The sequence below is a fragment of the Trichomycterus rosablanca genome, chromosome 12, assembly GCF_030014385.1.
Source record: "Trichomycterus rosablanca isolate fTriRos1 chromosome 12, fTriRos1.hap1, whole genome shotgun sequence".
NCBI lineage: Eukaryota > Metazoa > Chordata > Actinopteri > Siluriformes > Trichomycteridae > Trichomycterus > Trichomycterus rosablanca.
Window position 1 is genome coordinate 10,394,374 of NC_085999.1, and position 16,709 is coordinate 10,411,082.

General features: G+C 38.4%; 1 protein-coding gene across 3 annotated transcripts in view; it reads right to left on the reverse strand.

The window, feature by feature from the left end:
- The window catches only part of LOC134323869 (diacylglycerol kinase beta), a 144,129-nt gene that overhangs the window by 562 nt on the left and 126,858 nt on the right, over positions 1-16,709 (reverse strand). For all 3 annotated transcript variants that reach the window (XM_063005430.1, XM_063005431.1, XM_063005429.1), the window contains 2 exons: positions 7,028-7,148; positions 4,828-4,888 (listed from right to left, as the gene is read on the reverse strand). In XM_063005430.1, coding sequence (XP_062861500.1) covers positions 4,828-4,888; positions 7,028-7,148 — 182 coding nt within the window. The remainder of the gene's footprint in view (positions 1-4,827; positions 4,889-7,027; positions 7,149-16,709) is intronic.

Sequence of the window (16,709 nt, forward strand, 5' to 3'; positions counted from 1 at the left end):
AACAAACCCAATTTCCAGAAAGTTGGGACACTTTCTAAAAATACAATAAAAACATTAGTTAAATTGGTTAAACTCTTATTTAACTGATACAAGTACAAAGAAAACATTTCAATTGAGTATAAAGGAGCATCCACCAAAGGCTTAGTCTTTTCAAGCAGGGATGGGTGTTCTAGGACCACAGTAGCCTCAACAAACTTGGCCACCAATGATGAAATGACCAACTGGGAAATTTTAAAAGAGCTTTAACAGTCCTGGGCAGAGATGAAACTGTTGTACGGGATAACAATCTGCAACCCTTTTTAAATCAGGCCTTTATGGCAGAGTGGCAAGACGAAAGCCACACTGTTGAGTAAAATGCATATGACAGCCACCTTGGTGTTTGCTAAACAGCTTGTAAAAATTATCTGGCCTGATGATATAAAAACTGAACTCTTTTGTCTAGTGCATAACAGGCACTACTTATCACCTGGCTGAAGAAAACCTCCTTCAAATACAAGCAAACTCAGATGTAGCAACAGTGCAGCTTTCAACATGGCATATACACTGGTCTGGCTTTGGAGAAAATCACTGAACGACCCAACCAAAGCCCAGACTTAAAGCCCATCAAACATATATGGAGAGACCTGAAGATTTCAGTTCACTTCAATCTGATGGAAGTTCAAAAAATCTGCCATAAAGAATGTGATAAACTGCCCAAATCCAGCTGTGCAAATATTGTAGAAATGTATCCAAGAAGATTTGCAGCTATAATTGCTGCCAAGAGGGCTTCTACACAGTATCTAATAAAGATCTAAATACTTTTGTGAATAATAGATTTTCCTTTTTTATTTGTAATGCATTTTCTAAAAAACTCTAAAAAATATGTTTTTACTTTTATTATTATGGGTAATAACATGATGGGTAAAATGGAAATTATAATAATTCAAAATCAAACCCACAACACAAAGTGTACACATTGTCAATGAGTCGTAATACATTCTAAATTCCTTATACATACTGTTCATATATAAAGTACATGTTGATGCACCTCAGAACTTCAGACGTGAGCAACACAGCCTAAATCCCTACGGTAACCATTTCTATCTAAATATAATTCAGTGTGAAGTTTACATGTTCTCCTCGTGTCTGCGTGGGTTTCCTCCGACAGTCCAAAAACATGCAGTCAGGTTAATTGGAGACACTGAATTGCCCTATAGGAGAATGGGCGTGTGTATGTGTGTGTGTATGTGTGTCTGCCCTGCGATGGACAGGCGCCCCTTCCAGGGTGTTACTGTGTGCCTTGCGCCCATTGAAAAGCTGGGATAGGCTCACCCCCCCCCCCCCCCCCCGCGACACTAATTGGATAAGCGGTTAAGACAGTGAGTGAGAGTGTAGAAATTTTAGGCACAAAATATACAGTACAGGCCAAAAGTTTGGACACACCTTCTCATTCCTGTGGTTTTTCTTAATTTTTTTTAAATTTTCTACATTGTAGATTAATACTAAAGACATCCAAACTATGAAGGAACACATATGGAATTATGTAGTAAACAAAAAAGTGTTAAACAAACCAGAATATGTTTTAAGTAGCCATCTTTTGCTTTAATGACAGATTTGCACACTCTTTGAAATTTTCTCAACCAGCTTTATTAGGTTTCCACCTGGAATGGTTTTCAATGAATGTTTGTGCCTTGTCTAGAGTGAATTTTTGGAATTTGTTACTTTTTTAATGTGTTTGAGACCATCAGTTGGGTTGTGCAGAGGTAGAGTTGGTAAAATATAAAACATATTCTGGTTTGTTTAACACTTTTTGGTTCACTACATAATTCTTCATAGTTTGGATGTCTTCAGTATTAATCTACAATGTAGAAAATAAAAATAATCAAGAAAAAACATTGAAGAGAAGGTGTGTCCAAACTTTTGGCTGGTGTGTCCAAACTTTTGGCCTGTACTGTATATTTTGCAAGGATGTTTGTAGTTACACAATTAACGATGAATTTAGTCACTGTAAGATGGGAAGTTAAGATAAATAAATTGGTTTGATCCAGTAGATTAGACGTAGGAAAAATAGTGACAGATTACAGTGTACAGTTCTTCTATCTGTATTACAGTATAAACAGAATCAGAATCAGAATTAAACAGTAGGTATAATCTCTTGCATTCGGCATAAAATGTCAAATATCTGTATAAAACACCTAGAAAATTCTAAATAAGGACAATAATTCAGGTCCAATTAATACCTCATGAACTAGTAATAAAATGTATATATTTTCAAAAAAATGTGGTATTAGCGCCCTTCCCCCACACTATACTACATGTATGGGAAATAACTCATCTAAAACTCTTTCTAGGCAACACTGCTATACCAGGGCCCAGGTTCAGCTCTCTAACTGCATTAGCTCATTGCTCATTATCCATTTTGAACCCAGTATATGGACTCAGATTTCAGAATGTGAGTGTGCTGGCCTTGAAACTGAAATAACACAACTGACTGAGAGCTTTATCTTCTCACAGCTGGAAAAATAAGAGAAGACTAAGAACTGGGTATGGAGTCGGGATCATACTTAGCAGAGGACTTAGTGTAGCTACTATGTGCAGATGGACTTCTGTAAGAACATTCGCCAGTCTTTAATAACATAATCAGTCAGTGGTGGGGTGTGACATGACAGTGTTTTAATTAACAGTGAGCTTGCTGAGATGCCTGGCTGTGCAGAAAAGGGACTGAGGTCTTTATGAATATACACTCACAAGAACATTTAGTCTGGCTTGAATGGCACAGATCTGCCAAAATCAGTTCGAATTTTATGTAACAGCACTAGTCAGATTAATACCAAAGCTACCATTCAGACGTCTAGTGTCTCTTTTTAATCATATTAGCTATTTAAGCACCTACGCATTAGGATTATTTTAATATTAGGCCAAATGCTATTTGACATAAAAATATCATACATCCAGCAAGACATATGACTCTGATTATGATCATACGAACCATTACACACTTAAAATCAATGAACAATAAAGAAAAATATATACAGTAATAAATATAAAGTAAAACAATAATTATATATTACTAAATTTTGAGATCCATATTGATTACATTCACACACTCGACTCTTAGTAACAATCTAGAAAGACACTGTCGCTATATCAGCAAATTTCTCTACATATTTAAAAAAAAAATCTATTATAAATCATTAGCTTCGTCATGTGATGGTAATTTAAAAGCATTTAAATTCGAACATTGTTACAAGATAGCATTAATCATTATGTTATTCTGAACCGCTGTGTAGCAACACCACTAAAGACGCTATAACAATCAGATTCTAAAATGTTCCACATTTAAAAATTAGATGTGCATAACTAACAAACTGCTCAGCAGTTAAAGGAAACTACTCATCATGTTTAAGGAATGTGATTATACATGCATATATCAAGGATTGAAAAGCAAATACAGTGGTACCTTGTAACTCGACGTCATTTAAACTCAAAATCTTTGAAACTCAACACACTTTGTGGTGAGATTTGAACCCTTAAACTCGACGTTTCCTTTAAACTCGACATGTTCCGTTTAAAAAAAAAAGAAAATTATTTAACTTCAAATTAACAATGAACAGCCGCTTTGTTCAGTGCTTGGCTTGAGTGGTGCGGTAATACATCATCAAAGTGCAAATATGAGATGAATCTGCATTTGTGTGGAATAACCATCAGATTCACTCTGAAAGCTCCACATGTATCTGTGTTTAGCTGGATTTTCCTCACTGTTTCACTTTTAAACTTGTGTTAGAACTTGAAGTTCTGAGAAATTGTGAGAATCAACTTTTCAGAGTCTAAAACACTCATTGTAAAAAAAAAAAAAAAAAACTTGATGTGACTTAATATATTAAAAGAACAACATAGGAACAATAAACCTCTCTTAATTATTACTGCTCATAAGTTCTCTTTACTAATACAATTCCTCGCTCGTTGTTTTAGTACAATAAGTCTTATGTTAAGTTTTGTGCACCGCCACACTCCATAAGAAAGAACAGCACAGCCCGTGCAAAATCAATTTTGCCGCTTCTCATGTGAATTACTGAGCTCGGTAATGAATACAGTACTCCAAGATCAAGCATCTCCACGATTAAGAAGCATAAGGAAACAGTAAAGAAGTAAAGGTAGTGCAGGTTTTATTAAATTTTGTTTTCAATTGTATTTCAGTGTTTTTCATATTATATTTGTGTTATTTTTAGTGTTTAAGTGTCAAAACAACCCCATTATTTTACATTAGCCTAAAATATATGCAGTTCCATATAGTTCAAAAATACCCTGAAACTCAACTCCTTTTAAACTCAACGCCACTTCCAGAACCAACTGACGTCAAGTTTCAAGGTACCACTTTACAACATATGATGTTACTATACAGTGCAAAAGCAATTTATATAATTGCATTGTTGACAATGATCTGTTTTAGGTGTTGTTTTACACAATTACAATTATTTTAGGGCCGGGAAGTGAGAGTGAAGCATTTATGTCTTAAACTTGATTAAGTTTAGAAGGGTTTGCAAAATCAACTTTAAATTCAGCAGGGTGAAACTAGACCTCTGGTTTCTGATGTCATAAGCGAAATGTCAAATGCATTTGTAAACCGGCACTCACTGAAATGTAGTTCTTTAAATAATTTAGAATATTTATTTAAAACTTTGTTGATTAAAGAACTCTAACTATTTGTATTGCACATTCCTCTATAACAATTTGAAATTCCTGAAGATATAAACAATGTAGTAAGCTATAATGTGTAAAAGAGCAGGGTGACACTTATTTGCATGTACATGAGAGTAAAATGGTAAACAGAGAGTAAAGTGACCTCACCGTGCAGGGAGGCTGCATCCAGGGCTCCCCATCAATCTGCATAGGTAGCAGTCTGGATGTCCTGAGAGAAGGAGAGAAAAAAGAAGAGACCATGGAAGAAGGAGAGAAGAGGATGAGAAAAGGAGCAGAGAGGTAGAGAGAGAGTCAGAGGTCAGGTTAGAGGCAGCACATGGGCACGACGCTCCTCTGTAACAGCGATTCCACACAGTACTTTCTTTGTTCCCACCGATCCTTTCCCACACCGGGCCCCAGTTTAACTAAACTCAACACACATGCACGATTCAACACCCCTACCAATGTATATACACACACTCCTTCACAGAGTTAGTTTAGCCTTTTCAGCTGCCTTTCTTTATACTGATGCAGTATTGCTGGGGAGATGCAAATGATAAAAGAGGGTTTGGCTATAAAGAACACAAGTATTTAGAAGGAAAAATGAAATATTTAATTCAGTCTAGGATTCATACACGAGCAGTTTTTGATATAGTCACTTTATTACATTAAAAAAAAAAACCAAAATATAATTTTTTCTTTAATATAAAAGCTCCACATGGGGTTGCCCAGAGCAAAGCGCTACTTGTAAACTGCTGATACTTTTTACTTTGTTTTTCTGTGATCTAATTATAGAACATTACACTTAAATTTACATTTTTGGCATTTAGCAGACGCTTTTATCCACAGAAATAGAGGGTTAAGGGCCTTGCTCATGGGCCCAACAGCAGCACCCTGGCAGATGTGTGTGTATGTGTGTGTGTGTATATATATATATATATATATATATACACACACACACACACACACACACACACATATATATATATATAGGGCCCCTGAACAAAGCCTCTAACATATTTGCATATGCTTTCAACTTCATGTCAAAAAAGCCTTTCCAGAAGAGTTGAGGCTGTAACAGTTGCAAAGAAGGGGGCAAACTTAATAACAATGCCCATGGTTTTGGAATGGGATGTCCAGCAACCTCATGGTCAGGTGCCCACATACATTCGATCATATATTGGATTATGCATATTATTATGCATCCTGTTGAACACACCCAAATCTATTCTGCTGTGAATCAGTAAACTGGTCTACTTTTCTAATATATGCTCTTTGTTTTATACTACTTGTCCATTGGACTTGATTATTTTACAATTAGGTTGATTTTAAATCATTGTTAAACTGATTTTTATGCTTTGGAACCTAACTAATTCAGTCACAAGCATTTTGTTTGTGCATTCTTGAAGAAAAATGTTCTATGCATAAGTATGGGCACTGTTTCTTTTCCTTAGTTTACTGAGTTTTGAGCAAAAATAATTACTTTTTTTTTTTTTAAATGATTTATTTTTTACATTTATGACATTGAGCAGACACCTTTATTTACAGCAACATATTTTACAGTTTCAGTACACAGTCTGCACAGTTAAGGGTTAAGGGCTTTGCTTAAGGGCTCAACAGCAGCAACCTGGCAGTGGTGGGGCTTGAACCAGCAACCTTCTGATTACTAGCCCAGTACCTTAACCACTAGGCTACACTAAACTAACTTGCTCTATTCCAGTCACATCAATGTAACCAGTTGCAGAAACAGATTCAGGTATATAACTTAATAATTATATACCTCTTATTTTGGTATATACAAAATATTTATAACGGTTCAAATGTGTATTTTATTATTATTATTATTTATATTTACAAATGTTTTAATCTAGAACAGTTTATTAAATGTTCAGCTGTTAAAAGCATTTGGATGAACCTCTCCTCTCAGTGCAGTTCATTATTAATGCTAACTGTAGCAGGGTAATGCACTAGCCCCTAACCTTATGACCTGCCTCAGATGCAGGAATCATTTCCAAGACTTATTTGTCCAGCAGTTAATTAGAAAAAGCCAGGACAAACATGCAGTGTGTGCACAGACACGTTACAAACATTATTATTCATCAGGCCATGCTGGAGCAAGCTGCCTGGCTAAGTGAAGTGGTGCAAGGTGAAAGGTCAAAGTGTATTGGCTGAAGTGCTCAGCAGAAAGAGACCAGCTCTTTTGTCAGCATGGGTGTAGAGGAGAGCAAGGGCCACTTCTGTCTGGGTGAATGAGCAGGCAGAGAGGCCCATGGTGACTGCCAAAGAGGAGAGGGTTCATATTTGAGGTGGTGAGATGTTTACCACACTGTGGAGTGTTTGTTTGGTTGGATGTGTGTTTGACACTGACCTGATGGTGACACTGGCACACTGGGCAAGACGTCGACCGGCACTCTTGAGACCTGTGTAGATCTGGCCCATCTCGATTGCCCCTTCCAAGCCAACCACCTCTAGCAACTGGTCACTGAGATCTGAGAACAGATTTATAGATTGAAAGAAATAGAAATTATTAAGTGATGGCAGATGCTAGCTTTTAATCTCTTTGCACAGCCCTCAAGAGAACCCCTTTCCACCCATGCACTCTGTACAGGCACCTCTATCCGCCAGTCAGGGCGGCCACTCACCCGCCCACTTATTCCGGTCATACCTCTCTGCAGGCACTGCCAATTATGCCTGCTAGATGGCACCCAGCCGACCAATCAGACACCAGCACAGAATGATGGATGTTTATTTGTGAGCCAGCAATAATTTACAAACATTGCTGATATTGGTAATACACTGAATGTTCAAAAATTCTAAGTTTGGAAGGTTTTGAAGCAACACAATAAAAAAAATAATTAGCTTGATCATCTGGAGGTTTCAAGTCCACTCCTCTACCCCATATTTTTTGTGACGGTGTAACAGGGAGCGCAAGATGAAGCCCCACATCTACAAGATTGAAAATAAACCCAAGTGCAGGATGCTTAACAAAGGTATAACAATACTGTGACTAAAAAGTTACAAACAAAAGTAGACAGGCACAAATAACAGCTATGGCCAAATAATGGAAACAAAGTACCAAATGAAAAACACAAAAACATCTACAGCCCGCAATGGAGAAAGTAGACAGAACAGGAATAGAGCAGAACTGAGATCTGGTTGTTATAACATGACAGGCTACTTCGACCATCTGCAACAACCCAGTAGTACAACCCGGGCCACAACATGGATTCACAGACAGGGTCCACTCTGGAATAAAAGACAAAACCCCACCTCTGGGGCAATTTGCTCTCCCAGTGGGGTTCTATCGTGAAAGAGCTTCGACCTCAGGCAGGTTCCCATGAAAAGATAAAAGTATGCTGGCATCCCACAGCAGTATAAAACATCATGGCACCAGAAATAAGCAGGTTTGCCAAAAGAGGAGCCTACTGATATAGTGACAGTATAACTGACAGTATATTTATTGATTTTTTAGGATTTTAACATGTTTTACACTTTGGTTACATTCATTAAAGGACAGATAATTACTGGTTACAGAAGATTTATCAGTTCAAGTCTTTCATTGTCACTCACTCACTTTCTTAACTGCTTATTTAATCAGGGTCGCAGGGGGGAGCCGATCCCAGCTTTTCAATGGGCGCAAGGCACACAGTAACACCCTGGACGGGGCACCAGTCCATCGCAAGGCAGACACACATACACATACACACCCACACATACACACACCCATTCACCTACAGCGCAATTCAGTGTCTCCAATTAACCTGACTGCATGTTTTTGGACTGTGGGATGAAACCGGAGGAAACCCACACAGACACTGGGAGAACATGCAAACTCAACACAAAAAGAACCCGGACCTCTCTACCTGGGAATCAAACCCAGGACCTTCTTGTTGTGAGGTGACAGTGCTACCCACCGAGCCACCATGCCACCCAACTGACAGTAAAACTGACAAAAAAACGATACTTATGACCTTATGAAGCAATCCTTGGACAATGATTCCTAATCTTATTTATGTAGACTTATTTTCAGCACAAGACTTTGATGATACAGGCTATCCCATTAAAAAAATTGCATTTTAATAATATCTTAAACTAAAGCATATATGATATAGCCAGCTTTATAGTAAAGTTGGAAGGCAATAGAAATAGAAAAGCTAAATAAAAGTAAATTTAAGATCAGTGAGTAGGCAAAACCCAAAGCTGAGCTTAAGTACATGCTTGTAGAAGACTGTTAACTCACTTTGCACACTCATTAACTCTGGCTCACATAAGCATAAACACAGAGTCATGGAAGCATGGTGACACAAACATGGTAATGACGCAGAGTCTGCTCCAGAGATCAAGGGTCTACCAAACAGAGCGAATAAGTCCACTGGAACAGAAATTACATGCATCTTCCTAAACCATACGCAAAAATTAAATATTATTATGTAATGTTTACGGTGTCTCAGTATAAAATGGTTTAAACGCTGCTACTACATGAAAATAAAATACAAACAAAAGTGGTTTGTGGCCTGCAGACTTTTCCTAGACGTCTTCTTCTATTTTCCCTTTATTTATTGGCAACACATACAAACTGCTCTTTTTTACAGAAGATTTCTTCCTTTATAATGTGTGCTGATTCTATCCACAGACACTCTGTTTACAGGCTTTAGAACTCTATTCATTTAGGTTGTGTTATGATTCTATCCAGAACTCAATTCATTCATCTTCAATGATTACTTTGAAATCATCAGGGTAGCATTGGGTCCAGGACCCCTAGAAACTCTAAACAAAAGGAAGGAATACACCCTGGACAGAGGGCCAATTTAGCATGACACTTTACTCAACCACTCACCAACTCACATGAGTAGAAAAAAAAAAAGGAATCTGGAAAAAAAAAAACACAGGACGAACAAGTCAGACACACAGTAAATTACCAGAGGGAAGGATTAAACCCAAGTCCCCAAATTTTAAATGTGTGCTGGTCTAACTCTTCTAACAGGTTGCAGAACTTTCCATTTGCATGTAGGTCAAACACATGTCTAGCTGTAAAAAAAGGACTTAATGTAATAATCAACTACTATAAGCAAGATTCAACAGCCAAAAAAACTGCAAGCTAAGTGTTTCTGTATACTTTCACTGCACACTGTCTGGTTGGCTGATTAACACACAGAACACTTATCATGAATGCTACTCCAACAGCTCATGACAGTGGTCATAGTCATTAACGTATAATGTAGAACAAGATTGCTAATTCAAGATAAACAATCCCTAAAATTGATTTAATTATCTAGTATCTAATTACACAAACACAAAACCTTTCACTGCAATCTATTTTTAACGTTAGACTAACAGTTAAGTACATCCACTTTGCTTACATGACTGACAGACTCTAGCTGTAATTAAAAAATATGGATCTTAGAAATAACACAAGAGGCATTACTAAGATCAAACACACTGCTAAACTTAAGACCCGAGAAAATACAGGGATGGTAAATATTACACATTTCAAAACTATTAGGTTTGGGGGGTTCCTGAGTACCACACAAAAAGAAAACCGCTTCAAGACAGTATACCTGTCCCTGGTCTCTTGGTGAGAAGAATGCCTTTTCTGTCTTTCCTATAAATCTAAGCTTTATAAGCTAGATACTCTGGTAAATTAGATTCCTCCAAAAATAGTCCAGCCAACTTTTAATTGAAAAATCTGATCATTTCAGCTGTACAATAAAAGTAACATTTGCATACATTTAGTTTATGTATATGTTCCCTTATTCTAACACTAACACATCTGCTTTCAAATAAAAAAGAACAAATGTTGCTGCCTTAGTTACTTTTTTCTTTGTAAATTTTTCTTTGTATATAAAACGTTTTATAGTTTTTATATTTTAAAGGTTTTAAATAAAAATGAAAAGAAAAGCATTCACTCTACAATCTGGAGAGTTCAAGTCCATTCCTCTATGCCAGTGGTCCCCAACCACCTGGCCGCGGACCGGTACCGGTTTACCGGTCATTTATTGCCACAGAAAGAATAAATAATTAGAGATCGCTACATAAGCAAGGAAACATTGCTTCCATTTCCAACACGCAGGTGTTTATCATCTCATATCACCCCCAGGTGGAGAAACCGGTCCGTGGTGCAAAAAAGGTTGGGGACCGTTGCTCTATGCTAGATTTTTCTGTGACAGCGTAACAGTACGGGTCATGCCTTGCTTTTGAAAGTGCAAGATGAAGCCCCACATCTACAAGATTAAAAATTAAACCAAGTAAAGGATCGTTGATCAAGGTAGAAAAAGCTACAAACAGAAGTGGACAAGCACAAATAAAAGTCATGGCCAAAATAACAGAAACAAAGTACCAAATGTAAAACACAAAAACATCTGCAGCCTGCAATGGAAAAAGTCAACAGAACAGGGATAGAGCAGAACTGAGATCTGGCTGTCACAATATGACAGGCTAGTTCGACCATCTGCAACAACCCAGGTGTTGAAAAAGGTGTAGGGGACTCTCAAAACAACTAGGGTCCCAACATGGATTCACAGGTAGGGTCCACTCTGAAACAACTCATAATTGACGTTCGGAGGACAAACAAAGTAGGAATTTCATTGTACAGTGTAACTGCTGTCTCTTCTGTGCACATGACAATAAAACTCTTGAGTCTCTCTTTATCTTTGTAGAAATAAGGTACACATTTACATTTTGTACATTTAAAGTTTTTTTTTTACTCAGTGTGGTCCGATTAAACACAACAACTGACTAATTAATTACAGCCAAAATCAAATTATTTGGATGATTAGTGTGCATGTCAATGATTTTATAAAATTTTTTAAATGACAGAAGTAGTAGTATCCAAATGGTTTATTTATTTTTTAATTAATAATTTTTTTTAATGCATTTTCTCCCCATTTTCCTCCTGATTTAGCGCACTCAATTTTGTCTTCAGCTGCTGAGAGATACCAGATTGCATCTAAGAAGAGCACGTCGCTGTACACGCCTCTTCCGACACGTGTACAGCCCTCCTCTTCTCGCCCCTGCATTCTGCACAGGCGTCTCTTCCGCCAATCAGGGTCCTTACACAGCGTATGAAGAACCACCCACCCACACATAGTCCGGCCCCCACCCTGCAGATACGGTGGCCAATTAGTAGCTGCTGCAGGCACTGCCAATTATGCCCGCTAGATGGTGCCCAGCCGACTGGTGACAACGAGTTTTGAACCGGGGAGGTCAGAAACTCGGTGCTGGTGTGCTAGCGGAATATCCCGCTGCGCCACCTAGGCCCCATATCCAAATGATATTGAAATTGCAGGAGGCTTGACCCTGTGACTCCCCCCCCACAGATGGTTAAGCTAATATAAAAAACATTTGCACCCAAATGGTTTGGTGGTAAAATGTAGATAAAGCTACTATTCTCTTAGTAAATCTAGCTGGTACCTTGTGCGTGTGTCAATGACTCTGTATAGTTTAGAAAAATATTGTACACCTTAATATTCCATCTAAGAGAATTCTTATAACAGCTCAGTAATTCAGTAACAGGGCAGGCTGATATCCATAAACTCATAATGGCTCTGTAATATAATGGTCATTATATATGACTGCCTTTGTAATATGCAATTTTTAAAGGCACAAAAAATTCATAAAAATCATATAATTAGTCACACTTGTTTCCTTAAATATTCTTTACACCATAAACCTTCACAGCTTTTAAATCTTAGCTTTAGCTTTTTCTATTCCAGGCTGTTCCTCCTAAAAAGGCTGTGCTAAGAATAGCTTGAAAAATGCTACTTACATAAGCTTGACAGAACACACTCAGAAAACGATGGCACATTGTGGACATAGAGAATTGGCTTTTTTTGCACTCCAACCATTACAATGAGCATCATGTTAGATCATTAAATGATTTATCAGAACTTTAAAGCTGTTAAAAGTCACAACAATAAGATGTAAACAAATGCACCAATGCATACTAGAGACTAAGCTAACTACAAAGCTACAGCTACAGTGGAAAGACAAATTTCTAATGCATTTTTATTTTGTATGTGCACTGTTTACTTCTCTGTTTACCATATTTTCTTTTAAGAATGTGCTGTAATTGATTAACACTTCACCTTCAACAGTCTGCCCTGTCTGTGGTCGTTCGTTGCACTTAATAATGCACTACACATTTACAACAGAAGACAAGTCCGGACTGCAGTCAGGTCAGTCTACACATGCTTAATGTGGCTTGGACATCCCTGCAAAAGTCACTGTCCAGATGGCAGCAGTGGTAAATTACACTAGTTCACTACTGCTTGGATCCAGGGTTCGAATCCTCAGCGGTGTTATCAGCTGACCGGGCATCTACATATAGACATGATTGGCCATGTCTTAAGTGGCCAAGGCCTCACAATGAAGTGGCGTCCTGTCCAAGGTGTGTTACTGTATGGTGTCCAGTGATTCCAGACCCACCGTTATATACTATATTGCCAAAAGTATTAACTCACCCATATAAATCATTAAATTCAGGTGTTACAATCACTTCCTTGGCCACAGGTGTATAAAACCAAGCACCTAGGCATGCAGACTGCTTCTACAAACATTAGTGAAAGAATGGGTCGCTCTCAGGAGCTCAGTGAATTCCAGCGTGGTACCGTGATAGGATGCCACCTGTGCAACAAGTCCAGTCGTGAAATTTCCTCGCTAGTAAATTTTCCACAGTCAACTGTCAGTGGTATTATAACAAAGTGGAAGCGATTGGGAACGAAGCCATGAAGTGGTCGGCCACGTAAAATGACAGAGCGGGGTCAGCGGATGCTGAGGCGCATAGTGCACAGAGGTCGCCAACTTTCTGCAGAGTCAATCGCTACAGACCTTCAAACTTCATGTGGCCTTCAGATTAGCTCAAGAACAGTGAGTAGAGCTTCATGGAATGGGTTTCCATGGCCGAGCAGCTGCATCCAAGCCTTACATCACCAAGCACAATGCAAAGCGTCTGAAGCAGTGGTGTAAAGCACGCCGCCACTGGACTCTAGAGCAGTGGAGACGTGTTCTCTGGAGTGAAGAATCACGCTTCTCTGTCTGGCAATCCGATGGACGAGTCTGGGTTTGGCGGTTGCCAGGAGAACGGTACTTGACTGACTGCATTGTGCCAAGTGTAAAGTTTGGTGGAGGGGGGATTATGGTGTGGGGTTGTTTTTCAGGAGTTGGGCTCGGCCCCTTGGTTCCAGTGAAAGGAACTCTTAATGCTTCAGCATACCAAGAGATTTTGGACAATTTCATGCTCCCAACTTTGTGGGAACAGTTTGGGGATGGCCCCTTCCTGTTCCAACATGACTAGACCAGAGCACAAAGCAAGGTCCATAAAGACATGGATGAGCGAATTTGGTGTGGAAGAACTTGACTGGCCTGCACAGAGTCCTGACCTCAAACCAATAGAACACCTTCGGGATGAATTAGAGCGGAGACTGTGAGCCAGGCCTTCTCGTCCAATATCAGTGTCTGACCTCACAAATGTGCTTCTGGAATAATGGTCAAAAATTCCCATAAACACACTCAAGTTTATATGCATGTGAAGGCAGACGAGCGAATACTTTTGGCAATATAGTGTATCTCTCACACACACACACACACTTTAGCTGTTTCTTCGCACGTAACTGTACTGTATAAAAACTGGCCATCCTAATAAAAGATCAAATCAGCTCTAAACCAGGTGTCAGTCTCTTTTTCTATGAGCTGAATTCTTGTGCACTGAATCCTAACTGAATCAAGACACCTCAGAAATAATAGAACCCAACAATAAGCTTACAGCAGAGTCTTCAACTCACAATAGAATTTGTATGCAAATTTAGTTTTGCTGTATTTAAAAAAAAAGTACTGTAAGATATTGCTGCACCATGTGTTCCAAATCTAAATACATTAGCAACAGAAGGGGTGTAATTAAATAGTGAAATGTGACAATAGAATTTAAAAATAACTTTAAACCAGCTACGTACGCCTGGCTATATAAAGCATGTATTATTTTCTTTTAAGGAATGCTTTAAAAAGCCATTTTCTTTGCTCTTTGCTCTACTTCACCGTGATGTAATTTTAGCATTCACCCAGCAGGATGATTCACAGTTTGTTTTTTTCAGGTACAAACAAACCACACATTTATGTTTCTAAGCCCCCTTGTCTCTGAGCTTTACTCTCATAGTCTCTGGCTGTTCGCAACAATGGCAGATGGTCAGGAGGAACTGGCCGGGGTGAAGAAGTCATGGTGGTTGGTGCGGGGGCAGCCTGTAACTTGGCATCAGGACAGAGTGCAAAAGCTGCCTCTCTTTCACTATCACACGTGTTTACAAACCAGAGTAGAAGAAAGAGCCTCAGACAGAGAGAGGGAGATAGTGATAACAAGCAACTTCACTACACATACTGGTGTTAAAACATTAGCATCATTATTCTGTAAGATTCTGAATTCATTCATTAGTATATTTTTACAAATCGCTTCTTCCTGCTCAGAGTACTAGTGGCTCTAGCACCACTCCAAAACTCCAAGATGCATCAATAGATTGTAACTGTTCAATTTTGAATCGAATGCTCATTTGAATAATATTTTCCAAAGTGGTCTATTACCCTAGTCAATTACCCCTGTGATTTGACTCTCAGTGGTGCTATCGGCCAGCCAGGCGTCTACACAGACGTGATTGGCTATGTCTGAGAGGAGATGGAGAAGCCCTGCAATGGATTGGCATCCTGTCTGGGCTATTCGTGCCTTGCGCCCAGTGTATCCCGGTGGAACTGGACCTGCCACCAAAATCCTTAAATGTAAATGTGCATTTTAAAAATACATGTGACATGGTAAAGAGCACAAAACCTGAAATCTCGGTGACTAAACAAAGACAAAAATGCCTTGTTTTGCATGTTTGGGGGAAAAAAATGTAAGCAATGTTATAAGTCCACCCTATGATGCAACCACTTTTTGTTAATGATGTTCTCATACTCCAGGATAACAATTCCCTTGTATATAAAATACATAGGATGGGTTTGATGACCACAAAGTAAAGTCTGGTGCTGTTCATTGGCTCCTCACTCACCAGAATCAAACATCATTAAGCCCCTAAATTCAAGGCTGAGAATGTAAAGTAGATCTCCACCCATCTATTAACAGTGAAGGAAATTCTTATTGAAAATGCTCAAAAAATCTGTAACATTTCAAAAAAGAAGTACATATATTTTAGACGCCACTGGTGAATCTTGCTTCTTATTAAGTTCTGTTTTATTTTTGCTTTGTCCACCTCTTATATGCATCATCGTTATGCTCATTTAACATAAACCCAACATCAATTCAAATAGATACATTTAGCATGTTAGGATTTGAAACTAAGTCTTAAAATAACCTATTAAAGTAATAAATGATTTCTATGGAAATACAGCACCTGTATTATATTAACTACTGGCACCTGCATTGTTCCCCTGCAGACATTGTAGACTGAAGGCATTTACATCACCTAAATTTTAGGTTTTGTGCTCTTAACACCATTTTCACAATGGACATTTACATTAAAGTTTTTTTTTTGTTTTCATCAACCGCGTTATACTGGGCAGAATGGTGGCAGGTCCAGTTCCACTGGGATACACTGGGCGCAAGGCAGGAATACACTGAACAGGATGCCAATCCATTGCAGGTCTTCATCACCCCCCTCAGTTATAGCTGATTACGTCTGTGTAGACACCTGGCTGGCCGATAGCACCACTGAGATTTAGGACTCATGGATGCCATTGTTATGGTGACTATATTGTCTTATTAAAATATCACAGAACTTATTAATGTAATAAATGATTTATGTGTAAATACAGTACTTGTATTATGTTATCTATTGGTACCTGTATTGTTCCCCTTCAGCCATTGTGGATTGAAGGCATTTTTGCTACTTTCAGATGAACATTTTTAGTCTTTATGTCACCTTGATTTTAGGTTTTGTGCTTTTATCACCATGTTACATGTACTGTATTTTCACAATGGACATTTACATAAGGATTTTTTTTTCATTTTCATCAGCTGCTTTACGGCAGCACGGTGGCTCAGTGGGTAGCACTGTCGCCTTACAGCAAAAAGG